We start from the raw sequence: 19,559 nt of genomic DNA on the forward strand, positions 1-19,559 counted from the left end.
GTGCCGTGTCTGCAGCCAGCGCCACCCGTGGTGTCCCGGTACCCCTCCGAGGTGCGGCGGCGGGGAGGACAAACAAACGCGACGCGCTGCGCTCGCTCCGTGCCCCGTGCCCGCGCCGGGGGTCTCACGTGGGGATCCTCGCAGTGGGTGCTGCCTCAGTGACGCCTCTCCCTGTGGCAACGATTTGCTCACGGCCACGAGCCTTTCCACTGCGCTCCCCCACAGCCCTGACTCAGCCACGGCCTTTCCTGCGATGGGACGGGGATGGGGATGGCACGATTCCATGACGGCCACGGGACACAGCAGAGCCCTGTGGTCACCCCTGTCCTGAGCGGCTCCTCCAGCCCCACACAGTGCTGCTCCCCAGCCCCACTGCTGCTCTCCAGCCCCGTCCCAGCCTCGTGCTCCTCTTCCTATGGCACCCGCAGCCCTACACAGGGCTCGGCACCGTGGGGCACAGCACCAACCCTGTGGGCAGGAAGCCCAGGAAGAGGAAGAGTGACTTCCCCATGTAAGAGGGCCCCATGCACCCCACGGTCCCTCTGGGGACCCTCCCACCCACCCCACAGCTGCACTACGCCTGGCTCACCGACCTCATCAGCCCCACCAGCCCCTCAGCAGAGCAGACACAGAGCAGCGCTACGGCACAGCGTGGGGCTCTGCAGCTCTGTCCTGCGGCAGCCCCGATCCCTGTGCACGCTGCCCAGGGCAGCCTGTGCTGCATAGGATGATGGAACTGTGGAGAGGAAAAGGCCTGAGATCCAACTCATGGAAAGGGGAGATGGCAGCAGGACAAGGGGAAATGGTTTGGAGTTGAGGGAGGGCAGCTGGAGGTTGGATGTCAGGGGGAAGTTGTTTAGAGAGAGAGTGGTGAGGTGCTGGAACAGCTGCCCAGAGAGGCTGTGATGCCCCGTCCATCCCTGGAGGTGTTGGAGGCCAGGTTGGATGGGGCCCTGGGCAGCCTGGGCTGCTGTGAGATGGGGAGGTTGGTGGCCCTGCATTGGTGGGGGGTTGGAGCTTCGTGATCCTTGAGCTCCCTTCCATCCCAAACCATTCTGTGATGCTGTGATCCCCCCCCCCACTACCCACATCCCCACAGCTCTGAGCCCTGTGCCCCCCCACGACCCTCAGCACAACTCCAAGCTCCCAGGCTGCCCAAGGAGGCTGTGGATGCCCCATCCATCCCTGCAGGCATTCAAGGCCAGGCTGGATGTGGCTCTGGGCAGCCTGGGCTGCTGGTTGGCGACCTGCACACAGCAGGGCTTGGAGCTGGATGAGCGCCGTGCTCCTGTGCAACCCGGGCCATTCCGTCCCTCTGTGATCCTACGATCCCACACCACTCCCCATCCGATCACCGGGGGCTGCAGGCGGTGGCGCTTTGCCCCCCAGCCCTGCCCTGACCTCATCCCCCCCCGCAGGCCGCTGAGGCAGACGGCGCAGCGATGCAGAGCATCAAATGCGTGGTGGTGGGCGACGGCGCCGTGGGGAAGACGTGCCTGCTCATCTGCTACACCACCAACGCCTTCCCCAAGGAATACATCCCCACCGTCTTCGACAACTACAGCGCTCAGAACACGGTGGACGGGCGGACTATAAACCTCAACCTGTGGGACACGGCCGGGCAGGAGGAATACGACCGCCTGCGGACGCTCTCCTACCCCCAGACCAACGTCTTCATCATCTGCTTCTCCATCGCCAGCCCTCCCTCCTACGAGAACGTCAAGCACAAGTGGTACCCCGAGGTTTGCCACCACTGCCCCAGCGTGCCCGTGTTGCTGGTGGGCACCAAGAAGGACCTGCGCACGAACCCCGACACCATGCGCCGGCTCAAGGAGCAGAACCAGGCGCCCATCAGCACCCAGCAGGGTCTCAGTTTGTGCAGGCAGATCCGCGCCGTCAAATATTTGGAGTGCTCGGCGCTGCAGCAGGAGGGCATTAAGGAGGTGTTCACCGAGGCGGTGCGCGCCGTGCTCAACCCCGCGCCGGCCAAAGCCAAGCGGCCCTGCGTGCTGCTGTAGGGCGGCGTGGGGCTGCCGTGCCCACGGACACCAGCGGCTCGATGTGGGGCTGCAGCCGAAACCCCGCTGCTCCGCTCTGGGATCAGCCTGCAGGCTGCGCTCGGCCCCACGCCTCCCTGCCCGGCTCCACCGCCCCCAGCCTCCGAGCGGCCGCAGCCCCACAGCCCCGGTCCTGAGAAGCCCCGGCTCCGAGCGCCCCCAGCTTTGAGCATCCTCTGCTGAGCTCCCCCAGCTCTGAGCATCCCCACCCAAACATCCCTGCTGCTCGGCACCCCCAGCTCTGAGCACCTCTGGCACTGAGCAGCCCAGCATCGCCGCGCAGCAGCTCTGAGCGCCCCCCATGCTGAGCGTCTCCAACTCCGCACGTCCCAGCTCTGAGCACCCCTGGCTCTGTCAGTCTCTGGCTCTGAACACCTCTGGCTCTGAGCACTGCTGGCACTCAGCATCTCTGGCTTTGAGCCTCGCCAGCTCTGAGCATCCCTGAGCTCTCTGCCTCCCATGGAGTGCAGCACGGCCAAACTCGGCCAGCCCCAAGCTGTGAGCTTCAGTGCTACAGAGCCCAACTGCACTACCTGCCTGCTGGCCTGGGGCCAGCTGAGCTCCCTCCTGTTCCCTTCATCACCATCCCCACCCCATCCCATCCCATCCCATCCCATCCCATCCCATCCCATCCCATCCCATCCAACCCATCCCATCCCATCCCATCCCATCCCATCCCATCCCCATCCCCATCCCCATCCCCTCCCCATCCCCATCCCATCCCATCCCATCCCATCCCATCCCATCCCATCCCATCCCATCCCATCCCATCCCATCCCCATCCCCATCCCCATCCCATCCCCTCCCACCCCCCTTGGCTGTCAGTGATCACTTTTTGGGTGACCCCTCTCCAGCTCTGGCACAGAGCAACACTTCCTGAGACAGGGCTGCCCCATGGGGCCGAATCTCCCGGCTCCTGCCTGAGCTCCCCCAGCCCCTTGGGGACCCACTGCTACCACCACTGTGCCCCATGCCCTGTGGGGACCCCCAGCCCCTTGGGGACCCACTGCCACCCCCCTCACCCCCCGCTGTCACCCCTCAAAGTGCTGCAGAGTGGTTTGTCCCATAGGACCCCCGTGGCACCAGGCTCCCCCCACCCAGTTCCCCTTGAGCTGCTTTCAATAAAGACCCCCCCCCCCCCCTCCGGCCCTGTGCCTTCTGTGCTTTGCTGTCTGCTCCCATCCTTGGAGCTGCTGCTGGGACACGAGTGCCAGCTCTGTGTCCTGGGGTCCCTGGGATGGGGGGATGGGAAATGGGGGGATGGGAACCCAGCTGGCACTGCACCCCTGGGTGACACTGGGGCAGCACCAAGTGCTCTGTGAGGACTTGGGGGGAGGGGGGTGAGGGGGGAGTGGGGGGCATCGCAGGGATGGGGACAGTGGAGGAGATGAGCACGGAGGGACGCCGTGGGGACGGGGACACTGCAGGGATGACTGCTGCGGTCTGCAGGAGGGTCTCCTCCCCACAGTTCCCTTTCACCACAGTTCGTGCTCTGCCCCTCCTGGCAGCCCCATGGATGCCCGCATTGCAGCCCCATCACAGCCCCCCGGGACGTGGGGGGGGTACGAAGGATCCGGGCGCTGCAGCCCCCCACAAACGGGTCGGAGTCAGCCGTGCACAGGAGCCCCTTGTGCGGCCCCGCAGCCGGACGCAGCCCCACACAAACGCCTTTTGTTCCCCGCAGCCGTCCGCGGGGGGGCCCAGGGGGTGGTGTGGGCGGTGGTACCAAGGGGCAGCGCTGCCCCGTCCCCATCCCGTCCCCATTCGGTGGCCGTGCCAAGGGCGCACGGCCGTGACGCAGCGCTCCGGCAGCCGGCGGGGACGGATGGAGGGGGGGGGGGGGGGGAAGGGGGTTGGACAAGGCGAGGACGGCGCCCTGCCCTGGGATGAGCTCACGGCTTCCTCTTCCCCGCGCTATGAGGTCAGGGGGTGTGGGCAGCACCGGGGGAGCCCCGATGTCCCACGGCCACCCCAGCGGCATCCGCAGCTGCGTTGGCTCCCAGGGGCCAGGTGGGGAGAGCAGCCATCAGCTCTCATCCACCCCAAAGCCGGATCCACCTCCTGCATCCGGCCCCGACCCCACAACCGCCTCGGGGTCCTGCAGGGAATGGGTGCCGCCCATCCGTGGTCACCGTGTCACCCCGCTGCCCTGCTCCAGCAACTCAGCGCTGCACCCATGGGACCCCAAACGGTGGCAGCATCGACAGCTCCAGGCGCTGCAGCCCAGGGGGGGGGGAAGGGGGCAGAGACCCCACAGTAGGGGGAGGAGAAGGGCAGCGATGGGCACTGAGACTGCAGAGAGCTCCCAAAAATCCTCAGTGCTTTATTTCATCCTCCAAAGCCAGGAGAAGGCGCTGCAGGGAGGGGCTGTGCGCCCCACCTGGGTGGGAGATGGGGGGTACACATAGATGGGGACACGGGACCCCCAGCCCAGCACTGCACCCAGCCCTGCAGCAAAGTGCCCACGGTCCCAGAGCTGTGGGGCAGGCTGGCCACCTTTGGACCACAGATTCTTTTTAGGGATTTGGATGAAGGGTCCCCAATAAACCCCATCAGCCTGGGGGTGAAAGCAGCACGCAGGGAATGGGCCCAACACCACAAGCAGCAACTTCTCTGCCCAACCCACTGCAAAGAGGCAGCGATCGCCAGCCCTCGCGTCCCTGGTGCCCGGGCTGTGAGGTTCCACCTGCAGAGCTCAGCCCAGGGCACGGGGGGCACAGAGCAGCACACAGAGCTCTGATGAGCACTGGAGCGCAGCCAGGAGGAGCGAATCCCATTCCTGGTCCCAGCATGGGGGCAACTGCAGCCCCCGGCCCACGCCACGGGGCAGCACAAACCGTGGGAGCGCTCAGTTAGAAATGCTTGTCCTCCAGCATCGAGCTCACCACCAGCTCCTTGTTGCCGAAGTCCCAGAAGGCCGTCATGTGGAAGGCCATGTTGGAGAAGACCACCACGTACTCCAGGAAAGCAAAGATGGTGTACACTGTCGGGAGGAAGCACAGCGGGTCAGAGGGCAGCGCTGGGGCCCCGCTGCTGCCCCACACCCAGCTGCTCCCCTGTTTACCTCCAGGTCTGCAGTACCAGTTGTGGTGGAAATAGACACAGACGGCAATGGAGAAGGTGATGAAGGTGATGAAGAAGAGCAGCTGTTTCCACTTGTAGGATTTGCGCTCCTGGGAGAGAATAACGAGGGCACGGCTCAGCTCTCAGCCCGTCCCGATGGGGGCTGCGCCCCCCAACCCCAGCCCTACGGCGATGGGGCCCAGAGCCCCCGGCCTGGGTGGGTGTGGGAAACCCACAGTGCAGGAGCACAGCGGGGATGGGGGGACGGCGCCCACGAACCCAACCAGGCTGCCATGCCTGTGTCTGAGTGGGAGGGGAACTTCCCCCTCTGTCTGCTGGTTCACGTGAGGCAAACCTCTCCATTTTCAGGGACTGCTGAGAGTTAGGAAAATACAAATGGCCCCATCACACTTTCCATGACCCCACTGGCACACACACACACACACACACACACACAACACACAGGCTGTGGTGCAGAGGAAAACCCAGAGAGGAAGGGCGGCCCCACGGTTTCGTGGGGCACCTGGGGCTGGGGGAGCTCAGCCCCACACATCCGCACCCCATGGGCTGCCAGCACTGCTCCTGCCTCACTGCTCCCCTGCAGCACCGCAGCGCCACTCTGCTGCCACAGTGCAATGCACCACACCATGCAGCACCGTGCTGCACTGCAATGCACCACAACCCACGGCGCTGTGCTGCGCTGCACCGTTCTGCACGGCACCACGCAGCCTTACCCTGCACCACTGCATGGCAGCACGCAGCACCGCACCGTGCAGCACCACACCGCTTTGCTGCACTGCATCGCAGCACTGCACGCTGCTGGCTCACCCCCTCCAGCTGTGCAGCCTTGCTGCTGCTTGCAGTGCTTGAGGCACAGCCCGATGGGGTTGCAGCACCTCGTGAGCCATTTGCATCTACCACCCATCCTCAGCCCAAAGGTTCGCCCAGGTTTTGCTGCAGGGAAAGCAGCCCCGGGGCTGCAGTGGGGCTCCAGGCCCCGTCCCTCTGCTCTCACACCACCCCACAGTGCAGTGTTCGGATGTGGGTCCGACCGCAGCACGTTATATTTGACCACGCAGTGTGTTGGCTTTGTGCTGCAGCACGTTTCCCCGTGCACATGGAGCTGAGTCAGTAGCAGAAGCCGGGGGAGAAGGAAGCAGAGCTGCAGCTGCACGGCGCTGCGTGGGGCTGTGCCAAACCCCAACCCTCCCCCGCGGCGCCGTGGGACCCCCATGTGGGCTCAGAGTCCCCACAGAGCTGCAATGGGGCCACGCCACAGCTCAGCCCCGCTGCTCTGCCTCGGGCTTTTCGGAGCTACGTGTTGCTCTGCTGGCCTCCCTGTGCTGAGTGCTGCAGTATCTGCAGAGCAATGGGGGGGGGACCCCCGGCACACACTGCTGGTGCACCCACCCCAGAGCCAGGCTCGGTGCTTGCACTGCTGATAACCGTGAATGGAGCTGAGCTCAGCTACAGCATCCTGACAGCAAAGGGCTCGAGCCCTCAGGAAGGAGCAGGAGCAGCTTCCCAGGGGCCGCAGCCCCACAGCTATGGGGTGAGCAGTGCAGCTTGGCTGCAGTGACAGCAGCTGCACGGAGATGTTTGCGAATGAGAAGTGAAACCAGCAGCCGTGCTGTGCTGTGCCCTGCAGTGGGCTGGGAGGCTGGGTGCAGGGCTGTGCCCCACGCCATGCCCCACGCGCAGTGCTCGGCACGCAGCCGGGGCTCTCCAGCTCCATTCCCCCTGCCTTCTCACCGCTGTTTCCCCCTCCCCTCCTGCCCCAAACCCCCTTTCCCTTCCCCCCACATCCACAAGGCTTTGTTTTCCCTTTTCTCCCCATTTGCCACCTTGCAAGTGGAAACCATCTGCACTTCCCCATCGCGAGTTCCCCAGCACCTTCCTGCCCTCGCAGCAGGGCTGTTGCAACCCCGGCCCCAGTGAACGTCAGGCTTTTGCAAGACCAATTCCTGTCACACACACACGCTCTGCTGAAAGCCACGGCCTGGGAGCGGATGCCCTCCCACAGCAGAGCCCTCCTGCAGCACCGCAGCTCGGCCACGCAGCAGCAGAGGCGGCCCGGAGGCAGACAGCACAGCTGATCAGATTGCCAGGGTTATCACAGGGTTGTAGGAAATCCCGAGCTGGCACAGACCCACGGGGGTCGCTGAGCCCAACCCCGGCCCCACGCAGCCCCCCCAGAGCCTGGCCCTATAGCAGAGTGCTGTCCTGCACCCCCTGAGCTCAGGGCTCTGCCCGCCACCCCAACCCCAGCTGACCCTCCTGGCCCCAATGCTGCTCCCTCGGCTCCAACCCGTGGCACGACGGCTGTGCTGTGCCTTTTGTCCTGAAGGATGGCTGTGAGAAACAGCACCGAAAGCTCTGCTGAAACCCAAAACGACGGCACCAGCTGGTTTCCCTGCTGTCCAGCCGCTTGACCTCATCGCAAGATCCCCAAACAGGACCTTCCCCTCATAGGATCACAGCCATGAAGGCTGGCAAAGCCCTGCAAGATCCCTGAGCCCACCGCACTGCCCACAGCCCTCAGTGCCACGGCGCTGAACGCCCCCAGGGATGGTGACCCCCAGCAGCCCACACTGCAGCTGCAGGAAGGATTGCTCCTGACACCGCAAAGCCACGCTGCCGGTGACCTCCATCCTTCAAGCGTTTCCCAATAACTCCCAGCCCTTCCGGGGAACTGGAAGGAGTGAAGTTTCCCACCCATCGCAGGAGCTCTCGTGATGATGCACGACGGCCACACGGCGCAATGGCTGTTCTCAGCCTCAGCTTCCCACACCGGAGACCTTCCCCGAAAATAACCCCGAGACGCTCAGCAGCTCTCAGCAACTTCCCCTGCTCAGCAGCGGGTTGGGGAGGATGCAGCACACAGCACAGCACACAGCACACAGCACAGCACACAGCACACAGCACAGCACACAGCACAGCACACAGCACACAGCACACAGCACACAGCACACAGCACACAGCACACAGCACACAGCGCACAGCACACAGCACACAGCACAGCACACAGCACACAGCACAGCACAGCATACAGCACACAGCACACAGCACAGCACAGCACACAGCACAGCACACAGCACACAGCACACAGCACACAGCACACAGCACAGCACAGAGCACACAGCTCACAGCACACAGCACAGCACAGCACACAGCACAGCACACAGCACACAGCACACAGCACAGCACACAGCACAGCACAGCACAGAGCACACAGCTCACAGCACACAGCACAGCACAGCACACAGCACAGCACACAGCACACAGCACACAGCACAGCACAGCACACCACACAGCACACAGCACACAGCACAGCACACAGCACAGCACACAGCACACAGCACACAGCACAGCACACAGCACACAGCACACAGCACACAGCACACAGCACAGCACACAGCACAGCACACAGCACAGCACACAGCACACAGCACACAGCACAGCACAGCACACAGCACACAGCACACAGCACAGCACACAGCACAGCACAGCACACAGCACACAGCGCACAGCACAGCACACAGCACACAGCACAGCACACAGCACACAGCACACAGCACAGCACACAGCACACAGCACACAGCACACAGCACACAGCACAGCACACAGCACACAGCACACAGCACACAGCACACAGCACACAGCACAGCACACAGCACACAGCACACAGCACAGCACACAGCACACAGCACACAGCACACAGCACACAGCACAGCACACAGCACACAGCACACATCTCACAGCTCACAGCACAGCACACAGCACACAGCACAGCACACAGCACACAGCACAGCACACAGCACACAGCACACAGCACACAGCACACAGCACAGCACACAGCACAGCACACAGCATACAGCACACAGCACACAGCACACAGCACACAGCACACAGCACACAGCACAGCACACAGCACACAGCATACAGCACACAGCACACAGCACAGCACAGCACACAGCACACAGCACACAGCACACAGCACAGCACACAGCACAGCACAGCACACAGCACACAGCTCACAGCACACAGCACAGCACAGCACACAGCACAGCACACAGCACACAGCACACAGCACAGCACAGCACACCACACAGCACACAGCACACAGCACAGCACACAGCACAGCACACAGCACACAGCACACAGCACACAGCACACAGCACAGCACACAGCACACAGCACACAGCACACAGCACACAGCACACAGCACACAGCACAGCACACAGCACACAGCACACATCTCACAGCTCACAGCACAGCACACAGCACACAGCACACAGCACAGCACACAGCACACAGCACACAGCACACAGCACAGCACACAGCACAGCACACAGCACAGCACACAGCACACAGCACACAGCACACATCTCACAGCTCACAGCACACAGCACACAGCACACAGCACAGCACACAGCACACAGCACAGCACACAGCACACAGCACACAGCACACAGCACACAGCACACAGCACACAGCTCACAGCACACAGCACACAGCACACAGCACACAGCACACAGCACACAGCACAGCTCACAGCGCACAGCACACAGCTCACAGCACACAGCACAGCACACAGCACACAGCACACAGCACAGCACACAGCACACAGCACACAGCACACAGCACACAGCACACAGCACACAGCACACAGCACAGCACAAAGCACAGCACACAGCACACAGCACACAGCACACAGCACAGCACACAGCACACAGCACACAGCACACAGCACACAGCACAGCACACAGCACACAGCACACAGCACACAGCACACAGCACAGCACACAGCACACAGCACACAGCACACAGCGCACAGCACACAGCACACAGCACACAGCACACAGCACACAGCACAGCACACAGCACACAGCACACATCTCACAGCTCACAGCACAGCACACAGCACAGCACAGCACAGCTCACAGCACACAGCACACAGCACACAGCACAGCACACAGCACACAGCACACAGCACACAGCACACAGCACACAGCACACAGCACACAGCACACAGCACACAGCACAGCACACAGCACAGCACAGCACACAGCACACAGCACACAGCACACAGCACAGCACACAGCACAGCACAGCACACAGCTCACAGCACACAGCACACAGCACAGCACACAGCACAGCACACAGCACACAGCACACAGCACAGCACACAGCACACAGCACACAGCACACAGCACACAGCACACAGCGCACAGCACACAGCACACAGCACACAGCACACAGCACACAGCACACAGCACACAGCACACAGCGCACAGCACAGCACACAGCACAGCACACAGCACACAGCACACAGCACACAGCACACAGCACACAGCTCACAGCACACAGCTCACAGCACACAGCACAGCACACAGCACACAGCACAGCACACAGCACACAGCACACAGCACACAGCACACAGCACACAGCACACAGCACACAGCACACAGCACACAGCACAGCACACAGCACACAGCACACAGCACACAGCACAGCACACAGCTCACAGCACACAGCACACAGCACAGCACACAGCACAGCACACAGCACACAGCACACAGCACACAGCACACAGCACAGAGCACACAGCTCACAGCACACAGCACACAGCACACAGCACACAGCACAGCACAAAGCACAGCACACAGCGCACAGCACACAGCACACAGCGCACAGCACAGCACACAGCACACAGCACAGCACACAGCACACAGCACACAGCACACAGCACACAGCACACAGCACACAGCACACAGCACACAGCACAGCACACAGCACACAGCTCACAGCACACAGCACAGCACAGCACACAGCACACAGCACACAGCACAGCTCACAGCACACAGCACAGCACACAGCACAGCACAGCACACAGCACACAGCACAGCACACAGCACACAGCACAGCACACAGCACACAGCACAGCACAGCACACAGCACACAGCACACAGCACACAGCACACAGCACACAGCACAGCACACAGCACACAGCACACAGCACAGCACACAGCACAGCACACAGCACACAGCACACAGCACACAGCACACAGCACAGCACACAGCACAGCACACAGCACACAGCACACAGCACACAGCACACAGCACACAGCACACAGCACACAGCACACAGCACAGCACAGCACACAGCACACAGCACACAGGACACAGCACACAGCACACAGCACAGCACACAGCACACAGCACACAGCACACAGCACACAGCACAGCACAGCACACAGCACACAGCACAGCACACAGCACACAGCACAGCACACAGCACACAGCACAGCACACAGCACACAGCACACAGCACACAGCACAGCACACAGCACAGCACACAGCACACAGCACACAGCACACAGCACACAGCACACAGCACACAGCACAGCACACAGCACAGCACACAGCACACAGCACACAGCACACAGCACACAGCACACAGCACAGCACACAGCACACAGCACACAGCACACAGCACAGCACACAGCACAGCACACAGCACACAGCACACAGCACACAGCACACAGCACACAGCACACAGCACAGCACACAGCACACAGCACACAGCACAGCACACAGCACACAGCACACAGCACACAGCACACAGCACAGCACAGCACACAGCACAGCACAGCACACAGCACAGCACAGCACACAGCACAGCACAGCACACAGCACACAGCACACAGCACACAGCACAGCACACAGCACAGCACAGCACACAGCACACAGCTCACAGCACACAGCACAGCACAGCACACAGCACAGCACACAGCACACAGCACACAGCACAGCACAGCACACCACACAGCGCACAGCACACAGCACAGCACACAGCACACAGCACACAGCACACAGCACACAGCACAGCACACAGCACACAGCACACAGCACACAGCACACAGCACAGCACAGCACACAGCACACAGCACACAGCACACAGCACACAGCACAGCACAGCACACAGCACACAGCACACAGCACAGCACACAGCACAGCGCACAGCACACAGCACACAGCGCACAGCACAGCACACAGCACACAGCACAGCACACAGCACACAGCACACAGCACAGCACACAGCACACAGCACACAGCACACAGCACACAGCACACAGCACAGCACACAGCACACAGCACACAGCACACAGCACACAGCACACAGCACAGCACACAGCACACAGCACACAGCACACAGCACACAGCACACAGCACACAGCACAGCACACAGCACACAGCACACATCTCACAGCTCACAGCACAGCACACAGCACACAGCACACAGCACAGCACACAGCACACAGCACACAGCACACAGCACACAGCACACAGCACACAGCGCACAGCACAGCACACAGCACAGCACACAGCACACAGCACACAGCACACAGCACACAGCACACAGCTCACAGCACACAGCTCACAGCACACAGCACAGCACACAGCACACAGCACACAGCACAGCACACAGCACACAGCACACAGCACACAGCACACAGCACACAGCACACAGCACACAGCACACAGCACACAGCACAGCACACAGCACACAGCACACAGCACACAGCACAGCACACAGCTCACAGCACACAGCACACAGCACAGCACACAGCACAGCACACAGCACACAGCACACAGCACACAGCACACAGCACAGCACACAGCACACAGCACACAGCACACAGCACACAGCACAGCACACAGCACACAGCACACAGCACACAGCGCACAGCACACAGCACACAGCACACAGCACACAGCACACAGCACAGCACACAGCACACAGCACACATCTCACAGCTCACAGCACAGCACACAGCACAGCACAGCACAGCTCACAGCACACAGCACACAGCACACAGCACAGCACACAGCACACAGCACACAGCACACAGCACACAGCACACAGCACACAGCACACAGCACAGCACACAGCACAGCACAGCACACAGCACACAGCACACAGCACACAGCACACAGCACACAGCACACAGCACAGCACACAGCACAGCACACAGCACACAGCACACAGCACAGCACACAGCACACAGCACACAGCACAGAGCACACAGCTCACAGCACACAGCACACAGCACACAGCACACAGCACAGCACAAAGCACAGCACACAGCGCACAGCACACAGCACACAGCGCACAGCACAGCACACAGCACAGCACACAGCACACAGCACACAGCACACAGCACACAGCACACAGCACACAGCACACAGCACACAGCACACAGCGCACAGCACAGCACACAGCACAGCACACAGCACACAGCACACAGCACACAGCACACAGCACACAGCTCACAGCACACAGCTCACAGCACACAGCACAGCACACAGCACACAGCACACAGCACAGCACACAGCACACAGCACACAGCACACAGCACACAGCACACAGCACACAGCACACAGCACACAGCACACAGCACACAGCACACAGCACAGCACACAGCACACAGCACACAGCACACAGCACAGCACACAGCACACAGCACACAGCACACAGCACACAGCTCACAGCACACAGCACACAGCACACAGCACACAGCACACAGCACACAGCACAGCTCACAGCGCACAGCACACAGCTCACAGCACACAGCACAGCACACAGCACACAGCACACAGCACAGCACACAGCACACAGCACACAGCACACAGCACACAGCACACAGCACACAGCACACAGCACAGCACAAAGCACAGCACACAGCACACAGCACACAGCACACAGCACAGCACACAGCACACAGCACACAGCACACAGCACACAGCACAGCACACAGCACACAGCACACAGCACACAGCACACAGCACAGCACACAGCACACAGCACACAGCACACAGCGCACAGCACACAGCACACAGCACACAGCACACAGCACACAGCACAGCACACAGCACACAGCACACATCTCACAGCTCACAGCACAGCACACAGCACAGCACAGCACAGCTCACAGCACACAGCACACAGCACACAGCACAGCACACAGCACACAGCACACAGCACACAGCACACAGCACACAGCACACAGCACACAGCACACAGCACAGCACACAGCACAGCACAGCACACAGCACACAGCACACAGCACACAGCACAGCACACAGCACAGCACAGCACACAGCTCACAGCACACAGCACACAGCACAGCACACAGCACAGCACACAGCACACAGCACACAGCACAGCACACAGCACACAGCACACAGCACAGAGCACACAGCTCACAGCACACAGCACACAGCACACAGCACACAGCACAGCACAAAGCACAGCACACAGCGCACAGCACACAGCACACAGCGCACAGCACAGCACACAGCACAGCACACAGCACACAGCACACAGCACACAGCACACAGCACACAGCACACAGCACACAGCACACAGCGCACAGCACAGCACACAGCACAGCACACAGCACACAGCACACAGCACAGCACACAGCACACAGCTCACAGCACACAGCTCACAGCACACAGCACAGCACACAGCACACAGCACACAGCACAGCACACAGCACACAGCACACAGCACACAGCACACAGCACACAGCACACAGCACACAGCACACAGCACAGCACACAGCACACAGCACACAGCACACAGCACAGCACACAGCTCACAGCACACAGCACACAGCACAGCACACAGCACAGCACACAGCACACAGCACACAGCACACAGCACACAGCACAGAGCACACAGCTCACAGCACACAGCACACAGCACACAGCACACAGCACAGCACAAAGCACAGCACACAGCGCACAGCACACAGCACACAGCGCACAGCACAGCACACAGCACACAGCACAGCACACAGCACACAGCACACAGCACACAGCACACAGCACACAGCACACAGCACACAGCACACAGCACAGCACACAGCACACAGCTCACAGCACACAGCACAGCACAGCACACAGCACACAGCACACAGCACAGCTCACAGCACACAGCACAGCACACAGCACAGCACAGCACACAGCACACAGCACAGCACACAGCACACAGCACAGCACACAGCACACAGCACAGCACAGCACACAGCACACAGCACACAGCACACAGCACACAGCACACAGCACAGCACACAGCACACAGCACACAGCACAGCACACAGCACAGCACACAGCACACAGCACACAGCACACAGCACACAGCACAGCACACAGCACAGCACACAGCACACAGCACACAGCACACAGCACACAGCACACAGCACACAGCACACAGCACACAGCACACAGCACAGCACAGCACACAGCACACAGCACACAGGACACAGCACACAGCACACAGCACAGCACACAGCACACAGCACACAGCACACAGCACACAGCACAGCACAGCACACAGCACACAGCACAGCACACAGCACACAGCACAGCACACAGCACACAGCACACAGCACAGCACACAGCACAGCACACAGCACACAGCACACAGCACACAGCACACAGCACACAGCACAGCACACAGCACACAGCACACAGCACACAGCACAGCACACAGCACAGCACACAGCACACAGCACACAGCACACAGCACACAGCACACAGCACACAGCACAGCACACAGCACACAGCACACAGCACAGCACACAGCACAGCACAGCACACAGCACACAGCACACAGCACACAGCACAGCACACAGCACAGCACAGCACACAGCACACAGCTCACAGCACACAGCACAGCACAGCACACAGCACAGCACACAGCACACAGCACACAGCACAGCACAGCACACCACACAGCGCACAGCACACAGCACAGCACACAGCACACAGCACACAGCACACAGCACACAGCACAGCACACAGCACACAGCACACAGCACACAGCACACAGCACAGCACAGCACACAGCACACAGCACACAGCACACAGCACACAGCACAGCACAGCACACAGCACACAGCACACAGCACAGCACACAGCACAGCGCACAGCACACAGCACACAGCGCACAGCACAGCACACAGCACACAGCACAGCACACAGCACACAGCACACAGCACAGCACACAGCACACAGCACACAGCACACAGCACACAGCACAGCACACAGCACACAGCACACAGCACACAGCACACAGCACACAGCACAGCACACAGCACACAGCACACAGCACACAGCACACAGCACACAGCACACAGCACAGCACACAGCACACAGCACACATCTCACAGCTCACAGCACAGCACACAGCACACAGCACACAGCACAGCACACAGCACACAGCACACAGCACACAGCACACAGCACACAGCACACAGCGCACAGCACAGCACACAGCACAGCACACAGCACACAGCACACAGCACACAGCACACAGCACACAGCTCACAGCACACAGCTCACAGCACACAGCACAGCACACAGCACACAGCACACAGCACAGCACACAGCACACAGCACACAGCACACAGCACAGCACACAGCACACAGCACACAGCACACAGCACAGCACACAGCTCACAGCACACAGCACACAGCACAGCACACAGCACAGCACACAGCACACAGCACACAGCACAGCACACAGCACACAGCACACAGCACACAGCACACAGCACACAGCACACAGCACAGCACACAGCACACAGCTCACAGCACACAGCACAGCACAGCACACAGCACACAGCACACAGCACAGCTCACAGCACACAGCACAGCACACAGCACAGCACAGCACACAGCACACAGCACAGCACACAGCACACAGCACAGCACAGCACACAGCACACAGCACACAGCACACAGCACACAGCACACAGCACAGCACACAGCACACAGCACACAGCACAGCACACAGCACAGCACACAGCACACAGCACACAGCACACAGCACACAGCACAGCACACAGCACAGCACACAGCACACAGCACACAGCACACAGCACACAGCACACAGCACACAGCACACAGCACACAGCACAGCACAGCACACAGCACACAGCACACAGGACACAGCACACAGCACACAGCACAGCACACAGCACACAGCACACAGCACACAGCACACAGCACAGCACAGCACACAGCACACAGCACAGCACACAGCACACAGCACAGCACACAGCACACAGCACAGCACACAGCACACAGCACACAGCACAGCACACAGCACAGCACACAGCACACAGCACACAGCACACAGCACACAGCACACAGCACAGCACACAGCACACAGCACACAGCACACAGCACAGCACACAGCACAGCACACAGCACACAGCACACAGCACACAGCACACAGCACACAGCACACAGCACACAGCACAGCACACAGCACACAGCACACAGCACACAGCACACAGCACACAGCACAGCACACAGCACAGCACAGCACACAGCACACAGCACACAGCACACAGCACAGCACACAGCACAGCACAGCACACAGCACACAGCTCACAGCACACAGCACAGCACAGCACACAGCACAGCACACAGCACACAGCACACAGCACAGCACAGCACACCACACAGCACACAGCACACAGCACAGCACACAGCACAGCACACAGCACACAGCACACAGCACACAGCACACAGCACAGCACACAGCACACAGCACACAGCACACAGCACACAGCACAGCACAGCACACAGCACACAGCACACAGCACACAGCACACAGCACAGCACAGCACACAGCACACAGCACACAGCACAGCACACAGCACAGCGCACAGCACACAGCACACAGCGCACAGCACAGCACACAGCACACAGCACAGCACACAGCACACAGCACACAGCACAGCACACAGCACACAGCACACAGCACACAGCACACAGCACAGCACACAGCACACAGCACACAGCACACAGCACACAGCACAGCACACAGCACACAGCACACAGCACACAGCACACAGCACACAGCACACAGCACACAGCACAGCACACAGCACACAGCACACATCTCACAGCTCACAGCACAGCACACAGCACACAGCACACAGCACAGCACACAGCACACAGCACACAGCACACAGCACACAGCACAGCACACAGCACACAGCACAGCACACAGCATACAGCACACAGCACAGCACACAGCACACAGCACACAGCACACAGCACACAGCACAGCACACAGCACACAGCATACAGCACACAGCACACAGCACAGCACAGCACACAGCACACAGCACACAGCACACAGCACAGCACACAGCACAGCACAGCACACAGCACACAGCACAGCACAGCACACAGCACAGCACAGCACACAGCACAGCACACAGCACACAGCACACAGCACAGCACAGCACACCACACAGCACACAGCACACAGCACAGCACACAGCACAGCACACAGCACACAGCACACAGCACACAGCACACAGCACAGCACACAGCACACAGCACACAGCACACAGCACACAGCACACAGCACAGCACACAGCACACAGCACACAGCACACAGCACAGCACACAGCACACAGCACACATCTCACAGCTCACAGCACAGCACACAGCACACAGCACACAGCACAGCACACAGCACACAGCACACAGTACACAGCACACAGCACAGCACACAGCACACAGCACACAGCACACAGCACAGCACACAGCACACAGCACACAGCACACAGCACAGCACACAGCACACAGCACACAGCACACATCTCACAGCTCACAGCACACAGCACACAGCACAGCACACAGCACACAGCACAGCACACAGCACACAGCACAGCACACAGCACACAGCACACAGCACACAGCACACAGCTCACAGCACAGCACACAGCACACAGCACACAGCACACAGCACACAGCACAGCTCACAGCGCACAGCACACAGCACAGCACACAGCACACAGCACAGCACACAGCACACAGCACAGCACACAGCACACAGCACAGCACACAGCACACAGCACACAGCACAGCACACAGCACAGCACACAGCACACAGCACACAGCACACAGCACACAGCACACAGCACAGCACACAGCACACAGCACACAGCACACAGCACAGCACACAGCACAGCACACAGCACACAGCACACAGCACACAGCACACAGCACACAGCACACAGCACACAGCACAGCACACAGCACACAGCACACAGCACAGCACACAGCACAGCACAGCACACAGCACACAGCACACAGCACACAGCACAGCACACAGCACAGCACAGCACACAGCACACAGCTCACAGCACACAGCACAGCACAGCACACAGCACAGCACACAGCACACAGCACACAGCACAGCACAGCACACCACACAGCACACAGCACACAGCACAGCACACAGCACAGCACACAGCACACAGCACACAGCACACAGCACACAGCACAGCACACAGCACACAGCACACAGCACACAGCACAGCACAGCACACAGCACACAGC

The 19,559-nt window shown here is 60.7% G+C and overlaps 2 protein-coding genes across 2 annotated transcripts in view; one reads left to right on the plus strand and one right to left on the minus strand.

The window, feature by feature from the left end:
- Window positions 1-1,442: 1,442 nt before the first annotated feature.
- On the plus strand, window positions 1,443-2,018 carry RHOG (ras homolog family member G; the record flags this gene model as incomplete). Its single annotated transcript, XM_079547116.1, has 1 exon — window positions 1,443-2,018. The coding sequence occupies one exon, from the start codon at window positions 1,443-1,445 to the stop codon at window positions 2,016-2,018; it is 576 nt and encodes a 191-aa protein (XP_079403242.1).
- Window positions 2,019-4,909: 2,891 nt separating this feature from the next.
- PGAP2 (post-GPI attachment to proteins 2) overlaps window positions 4,910-19,559 on the minus strand; it is a gene marked incomplete at both ends in the record, with an annotated part of 29,250 nt that continues 14,600 nt past the window's right edge. Inside the window, 2 exons of the mRNA XM_079535296.1 lie at window positions 4,910-5,040; window positions 5,122-5,230. Of these exons, the coding sequence (XP_079391422.1) occupies window positions 4,910-5,040; window positions 5,122-5,230 (240 nt within the window). The remainder of the gene's footprint in view (window positions 5,041-5,121; window positions 5,231-19,559) is intronic.

This window comes from Tetrao urogallus (genome assembly GCF_951394365.1).
Source record: "Tetrao urogallus genome assembly, chromosome: 1".
Lineage (NCBI taxonomy): Eukaryota > Metazoa > Chordata > Aves > Galliformes > Phasianidae > Tetrao > Tetrao urogallus.